The sequence below is a fragment of the Lottia gigantea genome (genome assembly GCF_000327385.1).
Source record: "Lottia gigantea unplaced genomic scaffold LOTGIsca_28, whole genome shotgun sequence".
In the NCBI taxonomy this organism is placed as follows: domain Eukaryota; kingdom Metazoa; phylum Mollusca; class Gastropoda; family Lottiidae; genus Lottia; species Lottia gigantea.
The window spans coordinates 2,132,879-2,143,185 of record NW_008708898.1 but is presented as its reverse complement, the minus strand read 5'-3'; the positions used below and the strand labels follow the sequence as shown (position 1 = coordinate 2,143,185).

Here is a 10,307-nt window from a genome sequence, read left to right as displayed (position 1 = left end):
CCAGCAATACGTTTTATCTTCAATCTATCACTCTTCTCTATATTGTACATNTCAGCTCTCAAATTCTACAGGAAATTGAAAAAAAAAAGAAAAAATAATGAACACATGAAAGAATTAACCATAAAAAAAACTTTCGTGAGGTCTGTAGCTGAGCTTGTTAAGGTGCTTGATATATATAGTGATGTCATTTGTCTAGTTAATAAATTTCTTTTCTCCCATCCATTCAACTGCACCACACTTTTTTTTTAAATCATTAGGTTTTTCTGTACTAGTGAAATAAATATACTATCGTGACGTTTGCTGACTCCCTTAAAGAGAAGTTTTAGAGCTACTGGCTCTCTCCAAATCACTAGTAATATTTGTGTGTTTAAAGTTTTAAAGAACACTTACTGCTGCTGCAGCAATATAATCTATATGACTATTTTTATCATCATCTTTCTCAAATTCTATAGGCTTTTGATCAGCAGTTATCACAGATACTGAAATATACACATTGATATACCTAGCTACTCTTAGTGATTAATTTTATACTCATAATTAATACAAGTTATTTGGATATAGAGACAATGCTTATTAGCCAAATTTTGTCATAATGTTCAATTGAATACTATGTAGTTAATTATTTTTCTCTCTACAAATTCTGTTCTTATTAATCAGTTAATTACATTAGTTTGATTTAACATAGAGGATTTCTTAACTAACCCATTCTTATTAATGGAATAAATTTTACCTTGAATATTAGAGTTATTATGTAAAATTTTAGAAAATCTTTGAATAGTTTCTTGCTCTTCATTCCCTGATATCACAGAATCTTCTTGACCTTTACTAGCTGACTCATCAGTTTCTATTCTCTATAATATAAATAACTTTATTAACAGCAAAGGTAAGCAAGTAACAACAGCTTAATCTTCAAAGCCAATGTATAACAGAATATAGCAAAGGTAAGCAAGTAACAACAGAATTCTCACAACCATATTTAATTTGATATAGATCTCTGAATGTCACAGTATCCTTACCTTGCTTGAGGGTATAAATTGAGGAACCTTGACATTAGCTAACAGATTCTTGATAGAGGTTACATCCACATCCTGTAATAGAAAACAAAGTCTATGGAAAAACAAAGAACAAAAAGAACCCTTTCCAAATTCCAATAAAAAATTGAAATTCATCCCATGAAGTGGTAAGTTTAATCAGATCCTCTTTCTCTTTTAAAGTTTAATTGAATTCATATCTGATATCAGGCTATTGAAAAACAAAAAGTATTAATGATAGATCTACAACTTACTGTTGGTGTCCATGAGATTCCATTAACATCAGCCAGTAGACGGGCAGCACTCTGTATATACAACATATGTCTAGAAAATAAACATCATCAATTATCACCCTTAATCACCAAAACTTAGCTACATCAATCCAGAGTTTTAAAATAAAGTTATCTAGTAGGATGATAAAACTAAAAATAAAATAGATTTTAGTGAAAGACAAATCAGATGACTGAAATAATAAAATTATCCTTAATAAGATTTTTGAATAATAAGGCCCATTCTGTACGGTATTCACTTTCATACGGTAGGATACTATCTCAGGTTAGCAATCAATTGTATTAGTTCATCTCATATAGATATATATATATGTATGTAATAGAAGCATATGATAAGACATAAAAATGAAAGTAGAAATTTGTCTCTGAAAATTTAACAAATGTCGAACAACAAGATCTGCCATGATTTTACTTACAAAGGATTATCTGCATCAAATATAATTGGTGTAGGTGGTCTTTTAGGTGATTGCCAAAATGGACCTGAAATATAGTAGTTTTCTTTAATTTATCAAATCATGTTTTATTGAACATTGAACATAAATAACAACTAAACTGTGAATATGCCAAATCTCCAAAAAGAATACAGTAGTCTACTAATCATTGTTCAATAATACAACAAAATACAATAAACTATATATTTACTGCCATACTTACTTCCATCTGATAATAAAGTATCCAGTGGAAAGCTGTGGAGTAATTGTTTGGCCTGAAATAAAAAGATGGAAGATAATTAATTGTTACATTAGATAAAAAAAAATCTGGTAAAAATTCAACAGGCCATTGCTATTTAAGACCAAGTGTATTTCATGGGGAAAATATCTTTATTTCTATAATTTCTATATCTAAAAAAAACAAAACAAATTACCTTGTGATTAAAATATTTTTCAAATTTGATTCTAGCTTGTTCCACACATTGTAACCATGTTGTTGGTTTGGTATAGGCTGATTTACTCACTTTTACTGAACCTTCTAATGCTTCATCATTACTTAATTTCTGGAATTAAAATGTACCGTTACAGATCTATTTTGCCAAAATGTAGATGTGGCATCTTAATTTAACCAAAAATCACTTTAGAATACCTTGATGACTATTGACCACATTCACACTTAAATATGTTAGCAAATACTATTTAAACTCTAATCATCACATGTTGACAATTTAAGACACATAATAAACATGTAATTGAGAAAATTGAGACATTTTAAAAGACATTTTCTCACCTTTATGACTTTCTCTATATCTCCATTCGTAGCCCAAAATTTATTGAACATTTGTGGTTTCTGTACAAAGACTTGTTCAAACTGGAAACAAAATAGAAGATATCATTTGATGTTATTGTGGTTACTATAGGTACTAAATACAGGAAATAAATGAAAAGAATAAGAGCTTTTAAAAGACAACAATCCAATTCAATTATAAGTATTAAGACATGTTAACATTCTTAGTTTAGATTATAAAACCAATTGTTTAAAGCTTACCTTATCTCTAGCCCACTGTATACAATGTTCTATTGTAGCAGGGAATGATTTAACTGTACAGTAGGGAAAATCTTCATCAGGTGGATCTCTCTACAATACCATTTTATACATCAATATTAATAGTCACGATGGACAAAAATAGATATATAATTCAGGTAAGAGATGTTCTGTTTGGGAGACAATTTGATAAATATAGAATTTCCTAATGGCATTTCAATGATGATGAAAAAAAGACAGATACTTAATTTCATGACTATTTCAAGGACAAAGGAATCATAACAAAAACTACCAAGTTCATAGGGAACATCAAAATGTCTCAGCAAACATTTTTCACATAAAACCAATATAAAGGTAAGGTAAGGTATAGATTGAGTGTATAACAGCAAGACTCCTACCTGACTACCATATGATTCTGTCACATGTGGTACAATGACCTGTACATGACCTTTTGTTCCCATAGTTCCAGATTCTAATAATGGTTTCTTATTGGTTACACATCGACTAAAAAATATAAACATTTCCATAACACTTTATACTGTAAAATTCTCAGAAGACTTGAAGCAAGTCAAAAATCTCTTTATCATTAATCTTAGATTAGAAAATGAATGAGTAAATTCTTACGCATCCATATATCTTCTAGCTTCCACATTATCTAGAGCATTCACTATCACATCTTGACTTTCAAAAAATGCATCATTATAGATAGAGTCTTCTGTTTGGGGACAAACTGGAAAGTAAATATGAGGAACACATCAAGAGAGAAATCTTCACAATGTCAAGCTATTTTGAACTGTGTCTAATATTATAAGTTATCAAATACATGTATTAACAAATAATGAGAAATATAGGTATCATCATCATCAGTATGTTTGTTACTACTGTTACTAGAATTCATAATGATGTTTTTTAAGCGCTAAGCTGAGCTTACCTTTATGTTGTTGAGCTGCAATCTTTAAACCAGGATTAATTTCTAACACTGCTTTAGCAGCTGTAGTAGATTTAGGCATCTAAAATATAATAAAATCAGTACAAATTTTATGTCTTTTTTAGTTAACATACAATCTTTTCCTTCCATAAAACATTTCGAAATGGAACCAAAAGATTATCTTGGTGCAGGCCAGTAGATTATTGTAAAAGAAATCAACATTCAAAAAGTAATACGAGTAAGATAAAAAAAAGGCAGAATTGATTGTTCTTATTTTATCTCATGAAAAAATACCTGTACAACATTCCCTTACCCTGATATGTCTTGGTCTAAATAAAAATTGTCGATTGAGATTAGATTTCTCTATGAGATCATTGTCAGTGATAGTTATCTTCCCTTGTTCTCCACAACTTATACCCATAAGAGCATAATTCTTTAACATTTCACAGCCTATAGCTCCGCATCCCACCTACAAATATGGTAAAGGTAAGGAAAACATTACCAAATTAATATGTTATATAATCTATTTGAAAGGGACTATAAAATTTTACTACATATATTTAGAAGAAAGGGTGACTTACAACACACTCTACCTCCTTTCCTTTATTGAGTTAATTAACATAATGGGAATAATGTCTAAGCTAAATATAGCCCTTTAGAGCTCAAACAGTTTAAATCTATGATGATAGCTTAAAACATAAACAATAGATTCATTTGAATATGTCACATAATCTATTTGATCTATGAAAGTTTGATACAGATATTTTGTTAGATAGGGTATTCCCTATACTTTTTTTTTCAATTAAACTTACCATAAATAATTTAGTATTGGCTAATTCTTTCACCTTCTCCTCTCCTACACAGATTCTAAATAAGTCATATCTATCACCTCTACAAATATAAATATATATGAATGAAAACAAATGCCTACAGTACAATATATCTAAGGGTGGATGCATTTGGCATGATAATGGTAATTATCAATTCGGTAGTGGTTATCAGTCAACACTGTCATTGGATTACTTTATGTATTTATATTTTATTCCTTCTATTACTTACTTTTTGTGGAAAGATTGTGGAGAGGGAGGATCTTGTGGAATGACTTCAATAGCATCTAAATATAACTGTAAAATAAAACATCTCAGTCATTGAAATTTATCTTAACATTTTGCAATCAACCTTCTCTCAGTTATATAAAAAATAATCAAGTTTATTGAACACGTATTCCTAAATTCTCAATGAGACTCAATATATAACTTAACTGATAATTATAAAAAGTTCAAGTACATATAAAAGGTGATAAAAGAATGACTAAAAGAATTGGCACAATTCTGCCTGTTTCTATAGACTATTTGTAAATGATGTCCAACCCTCAATTCCAGTGCTTACCCATTGATTTAAAGGAGTAAATTTTCCAGTCAAAGCCTTCAGTGCCTCTTGTGCTACGAAACCTCCCAGAGTAGCACATAATGGAGGTAGACATCCTTGACTTGTAAAACATATAGATCGTAATAACTGTCTATTGATACAATCTACTGGTGAGGTCAGCTGTTGATTTAATTCCTGGGCTAGATTCTCAAACTTCTCACTGTCTTCTACACTCCTACAAACAGAAAAATAAATAGAAACATTGTCTATTTTACCGTATTGTAGGCTACACAGAAAGTGATTTGGACAAGTTTATGTTTTAAATTGGATAAGTTGAGTAGAAACATCATTTGCCCGACATAGGAATAGGAGTCAAATCTGTCCATAGAACTCTTTTAGATGAGCTTTGTTGGAATAAGCTGCATCAACATTATATCTATATTGTGGACTAAAGAATAAATATGAACTTACCATACATTAGGGTATCTATTTTCCTTCTGTATAAATGTTTGTAATGTGTAATAAGTCAGATGGCAAGTTGCTGGAGCCTAAAAAAAATGAATTAACATATGTGATATAACAAACAAGTTTATTTTACTTCTGTTTCCCAAAAATTACAACAATATAAGGAATGAGAGCATGGCCAACATTCTGAAACACAAGAAATTATTGTTGTCTCAAGGTTAATTCAAATTCAAATCCAGAAGACTGGACAAAAGAAGAACATAAGACTGGACAAAAGAAGAACATCATTTAAATTACATTAATTATCCCACTTCATTAAGTATATCACTCAACTACATTTAAGGGTTTAACTTCATATTTGGATAAAAGTTCTACACTTACATCTAATTTACATAAATCAGGGTGTAATAATGCAGGGTTTTTTAACTGTTCTTCTAAACTTTCCTGAAATATAAATTCTAAGTAATCATCTAAGCATCCTTACCACCAAATTGTCAAAACATCAGAAAATCACAGAGCTTAAAATGCAAGAACAAAACTGAGAATTTTGTTTAAGAAATATGCAAACTGCACACTGCTCTTTTGTCAAAGCCCATTCTTTATTTCAACAAGGGAAAAAAGGTATTTTCTTCTTGTTGAAATCTGTTAAGTACATGCTCACAAACTGAAAAATTCATTGAGGTTGAATCTCTATATATAACTGTTATAACATATGTATCTATAAGCATGTTCCAAAGTCATTCTCAATCACACATACTCTTAATATTAGTAAAATTCTATATAAGTTGACTTACAAATTTGAAATGTTTAGAAATTTTTACTTGTGAAGCTATACCTCCTCCTTTATATTCATCTAATAAACTCGTTTCACCAATAGAAAATGTACATGGGGATTCCACTGTAATATACAAAAATATGAAGTAGAGTTCCTTAAACAGAGATTTTAAGTCAAAAATTCTGTTTGCATCATAGATTAGTATTATCCAGTTGATCATCTTGTTTAAGATTTCAATATTTTTGCACTAATTACAATTTTCCGTATTCCAATTATAATGTAGAAATCAACAATAAGAAAGCTTTGCCTTATCTACAGCACAATTCTATTACAATCATAACAAAGTTAGATCCTAACAACAGGAGAGTTGGTCCGAAAATGAGATATATATCTGATATCAGACAAAGGAATACCTTTGATTTTAAACTGATGTCCATTCAAACAATCCATTCCTTTTACTTCTTTAAATACCACAGTATCATCATTCTCAAAGCCATGAACTTTATTATCTAATGTTGACACTATACCTGGAGATCCCTGTAATATAATATAATATTGTACTTCATTTAAATTAGGGCCTATTCTTTTGACATATGAAAGGCAAAGGTTTAACTCAGTTGGAAGCAAGTATGATTAACATCTGCTTAGCAAATAGCTGTTATCTAGATCAGAATAATTCATGAGGTCAGAGGTCAGTTTTTTCAAGATTCATCAATTCAAGTATCAAAGAATAATTATTTCAGATTATAAAGATTTCTTACTTGAGTAATATTAGCTACAAAAACTTCTTTAGGTTCTTCACCATTATGATCCATAACCTCAAATTCATCACCAAAATCACAGAAAACTTGTCCCAATATACCAAATACATCACTAGATATAAACTACAAAACATATTACAATATTACATTAAACTTAATTGTTCTTTCTGCTAAAGGGAGTCGCGGTGGCTCAGTGAGTTAGACGCTTGCTCACTAGCCTAAAGGTCAAGGGTTCAATCCTGGCATAGGTCGAGATGATACCTTTGGATATTTCAACCCGGTTTCCCCCTGTCAGTGATGAAGAAAAGATAAGCTGACGCTAACATGGAATAAGCATTCAGTCGTTCAGAAGGGACAATAAACCGAGGCCCCATGTGTTACAGGCTATGTCGTTAAAAGAACCCTCAACAGTGGCTAATGCAGCTGTCCTGGCAAAATTACCCTCATTGTACCTTGCATGGCAGTGCCCGTCTTCATTAGTCCACATGGTGCAGAAAAATAAGATATAAAACTTGATTTGTTTCAGCAAATCATTGGAAGATTTTATGTCTTAGAGAAGTTGTAAAGAGGTTTTCTAAACTTTTTATGTGTATCTGGCCATATGTGGCTTCTATTTGCATCATTCCCATTTGCAGTAAGATGTCAGAAATACTGAACTGCATGTGATTTTTTATCAGATTTTACAGTAGTTCAAATCAATTCTATCAGTGTCCCTGATGCGTTCCTTTAAACTGTTGAATGAATAGAACTTGGCTCACTAACCTGTATTTGTGGTTTTTGACTTCTACAATATCTATTGACCTTGAGCTGTACATTTAATGGTGATTCTGTTAATATTATGCACTAAGATAAAAAGAATGTAGGATGAAGTTTCAAAAATAATCATGAACATCATTATATACTAGACTGGAAAAAATTTCTTCTATAGTCATATCTACTGGTTATGTTGAGCACAAAAAGAGAAGGTAATTAGGATGTAAAGCTCCATTTTAATAAAGTTCATAAAACATGAATGAAAGATATTGATTTATACAAATTATTTACCTGATATTGTTTCAGGTAAGATAGATCAGTTTTCTCATCCAATTTCTGTGTTAAAGTCTTTATACTGACATAGGGATTTAACTCTGATAGGTGATGACTGCTAGCTTCAGCCCTGACATAAAACAAACATTCAAAGTTATAATTTAATTGATGATGGCTACTGTTTTGAAAGGTTTGTACCTTCTGCTCAGACAAAAAGGTAAAACAAGATGTTAAGCCATTAGAATTTATCTACATTGTCACTTCTTTCAGTCATACCTTTATCATTAGGTGCTCTTTCAAACACCAAAATAAATAAATACTTCTGAATCAATTAACACCTGCACTAATCTAATTACCAACTTTATAAATAATTAATCCAGATAATTTATTACATAAATACCTGTTTTTATTGATGTCTGCCTCATGTAGAAAAAACTGAGTGCCCAGATCTTCAATACTGGCATTTTTATCATCTTGTATTGTTAAAGACTGAAATAGAAAAACCTCTTTTATTATCCATATTGTTATATTCCATAATATCGTCTTGTGTTTTTGTTATATGTGCTCCTCGCTTCTATATGTCGTTCAAATCTTTATCCATGTCAGTAATATAACAAAAGATAATACTTATAATAATACTCTTATTGTACAGTATGGTACTTACAGTTGCTAACTATTTCACACTAAGACAATATATGATCGTTTAAAGTAGGGCCTACCGGTAACGCATTTGTCTTAAAACTAATAAAATCGAAAATTACCTTAACACCTGCTAAAACAATATTTTTAGCTGAAATTACAAAATAAATCTAAATTGAAATGGAAAGATTTTAATTTATCATTTACATGATATTTGTATTGTTTTTACACAGAAGTAATTTCTGTCTGTGCTAGTCTATTGACATCATTACACTAGGTTTTTAAGTCACACAGTTTTTGAAGTAACATAAATAAGTAACAACAAAAGAATCGCATACCTATTTCAATTCCCAATCCACCAACTCCACATAGTAAAACAGATGATTGGGCCATTCTCTTCATAGCACTATCTCCCAAAACATATCGCTGGCGACTGAAAAAACATGAAAAAAACATCCAGCTTGTCTGCACCATATTTAACTAATGAAAAGGTATGACATCTATCTATTCTTTTATAAATTCAAATTTTGGGTTCTTTTTCAGATCCAAATTGTCAAATTTTTAAGGCGGATTTGTAGCAATTGGTGTAGAAGATAGATAAATAGATCTTCATAAAATATGATAATGTATGAATCAGACATGAATGATATGAAATGAAAAGTAAGCTTAGTTAACGTACCTGTAAAGAGAATCGTCAATTTCTTCTGAAGCCATTCTGACTTGAAAGGCTTGTAAAATTTCCTTTTTATCTGAATTTCTTGGATTTTCTATTCTTCAAAATTCTTGATATCACTTTCAATTCTAAGACTAATAAAAGAAAATAAATACAAATACTAGGCCCTTTGGTATAAGATGATTTGTATCAATGATAAATACCGGTAAATAAGATTATCTAATCACAAGATTGTTCCTTTTTTTAGTGCAGTTAATTTTAGGAGGGTGTATTTTATGCCGACTGAATTGTATAAATGACATTGCACCACCATGTCAACAAATCACAAATGTCAAGTCATTACACATCAGTATTAATTTATGCATGTCACTGTCTATTTCGAAATCAAGAGATCAAACTACTATTAAGACAAATGTCATTCATGAAAGGCCTGCAGAAAATTCATGAACGGTAAATATAGAATATTAAGAATATCAACCTATAGGCCTGATACGATTCCGTAACTAAAAATTTCCAAAATCGCCCATGATAATCTTCCTCGGAGTTATCTTCCCGGAAGTAATAATATCTGATAACTGTTCCTGATTGGATAGAGAAGATCTAATTAACCAATGATAAGCCAGGAAAATAAAGGCTTGATAATCGAGTATCATAAATGTAGGTCATTTCCCAGAAACACGCACACTTCCTTTCACAAACCTCCAAGGTAAGCATGATGTGTTGGACAAATTATTTTAAACCTTTTTCAAATACATCATTAATTGTGATAACTTTTATTTGAAACAACCACACAGGATTATGCAGCAAACTTCATTTCTTTTATTGGTGAAGTTGTAGCTTTTGATTTCAGTTTATAAAGTTGAAACAGTTATTTT

At 30.5% G+C, this 10,307-nt stretch overlaps 1 protein-coding gene across 1 annotated transcript in view; it reads right to left on the bottom strand.

Moving 5' to 3' along the window:
- LOTGIDRAFT_232383 (hypothetical protein) overlaps positions 1–9,959 on the bottom strand; it is a gene marked incomplete at its 3' end in the record, with an annotated part of 11,773 nt that extends 1,814 nt beyond the window's left edge. Inside the window, exons 1-28 of the mRNA XM_009056605.1 lie at positions 9,911–9,959; positions 9,439–9,566; positions 9,098–9,192; positions 8,882–8,910; positions 8,521–8,609; positions 8,139–8,250; positions 7,857–7,937; positions 7,095–7,217; positions 6,747–6,870; positions 6,353–6,456; positions 5,940–6,002; positions 5,565–5,641; positions 5,115–5,328; positions 4,785–4,849; positions 4,538–4,616; positions 4,039–4,194; positions 3,729–3,807; positions 3,422–3,527; positions 3,196–3,301; positions 2,801–2,890; positions 2,543–2,623; positions 2,187–2,315; positions 1,976–2,027; positions 1,738–1,801; positions 1,286–1,355; positions 1,017–1,088; positions 731–851; positions 391–479 (exon numbers count right to left, since the gene is read on the bottom strand). Coding sequence (XP_009054853.1) covers positions 391–479; positions 731–851; positions 1,017–1,088; positions 1,286–1,355; positions 1,738–1,801; positions 1,976–2,027; positions 2,187–2,315; positions 2,543–2,623; positions 2,801–2,890; positions 3,196–3,301; positions 3,422–3,527; positions 3,729–3,807; positions 4,039–4,194; positions 4,538–4,616; positions 4,785–4,849; positions 5,115–5,328; positions 5,565–5,641; positions 5,940–6,002; positions 6,353–6,456; positions 6,747–6,870; positions 7,095–7,217; positions 7,857–7,937; positions 8,139–8,250; positions 8,521–8,609; positions 8,882–8,910; positions 9,098–9,192; positions 9,439–9,473 — 2,505 coding nt within the window. The 5' untranslated portion in view covers positions 9,474–9,566; positions 9,911–9,959. The remainder of the gene's footprint in view (positions 1–390; positions 480–730; positions 852–1,016; positions 1,089–1,285; positions 1,356–1,737; positions 1,802–1,975; positions 2,028–2,186; positions 2,316–2,542; positions 2,624–2,800; positions 2,891–3,195; positions 3,302–3,421; positions 3,528–3,728; positions 3,808–4,038; positions 4,195–4,537; positions 4,617–4,784; positions 4,850–5,114; positions 5,329–5,564; positions 5,642–5,939; positions 6,003–6,352; positions 6,457–6,746; positions 6,871–7,094; positions 7,218–7,856; positions 7,938–8,138; positions 8,251–8,520; positions 8,610–8,881; positions 8,911–9,097; positions 9,193–9,438; positions 9,567–9,910) is intronic.
- Between the last annotated feature and the right edge of the window lie 348 nt (positions 9,960–10,307).